Raw genomic sequence first — 278 nt, 5'->3', positions numbered from 1 at the left:
TCCTGCTTGTAGGGAGATGCCCAATCTGGTTTCTTTTGGGTTGCACAGTATTTAAAATTCCTTTTTTCGTCCTTCAAACAAAAAGTACACTTTCTCAATCATCAGTGCAGTTGGTATAGACTTACTTCAGTGGGCCACTTGGACTGAAAATTTCATTGCGACTTAGTTCAGAAATCCCATTTCCAAGAAAAACTTTTGTTCCCAGGAATTCTTTGGCTCCTCTTTTACACTTCCCTTCAATATCAGAGTATACAGAGACCATATCTCCAGCTTTCATA

At 38.8% G+C, this 278-nt stretch overlaps 1 protein-coding gene across 5 annotated transcripts in view; it reads right to left on the bottom strand.

Annotated features, from left to right (window-relative positions):
- NSUN6 (NOP2/Sun RNA methyltransferase family member 6) overlaps positions 1 to 278 on the bottom strand; it is a 43743-nt gene that overhangs the window by 26290 nt on the left and 17175 nt on the right. For all 5 annotated transcript variants that reach the window (XM_025210091.1, XM_014522278.2, XM_025210090.1 and 2 more), the window contains one exon: positions 126 to 278. This exon is cut by the window's right edge and continues 1 nt beyond it. In XM_025210091.1, coding sequence (XP_025065876.1) covers positions 126 to 278 — 153 coding nt within the window. The remainder of the gene's footprint in view (positions 1 to 125) is intronic.

The sequence above is a fragment of the Alligator sinensis genome, unplaced genomic scaffold (assembly GCF_000455745.1).
Source record: "Alligator sinensis unplaced genomic scaffold, ASM45574v1 scaffold234_1, whole genome shotgun sequence".
Classification (NCBI taxonomy): Eukaryota; Metazoa; Chordata; order Crocodylia; family Alligatoridae; genus Alligator; species Alligator sinensis.
The sequence above is the reverse complement of the archived record's forward strand: the minus strand, read 5'-3'. Positions and strand labels throughout refer to the sequence as shown.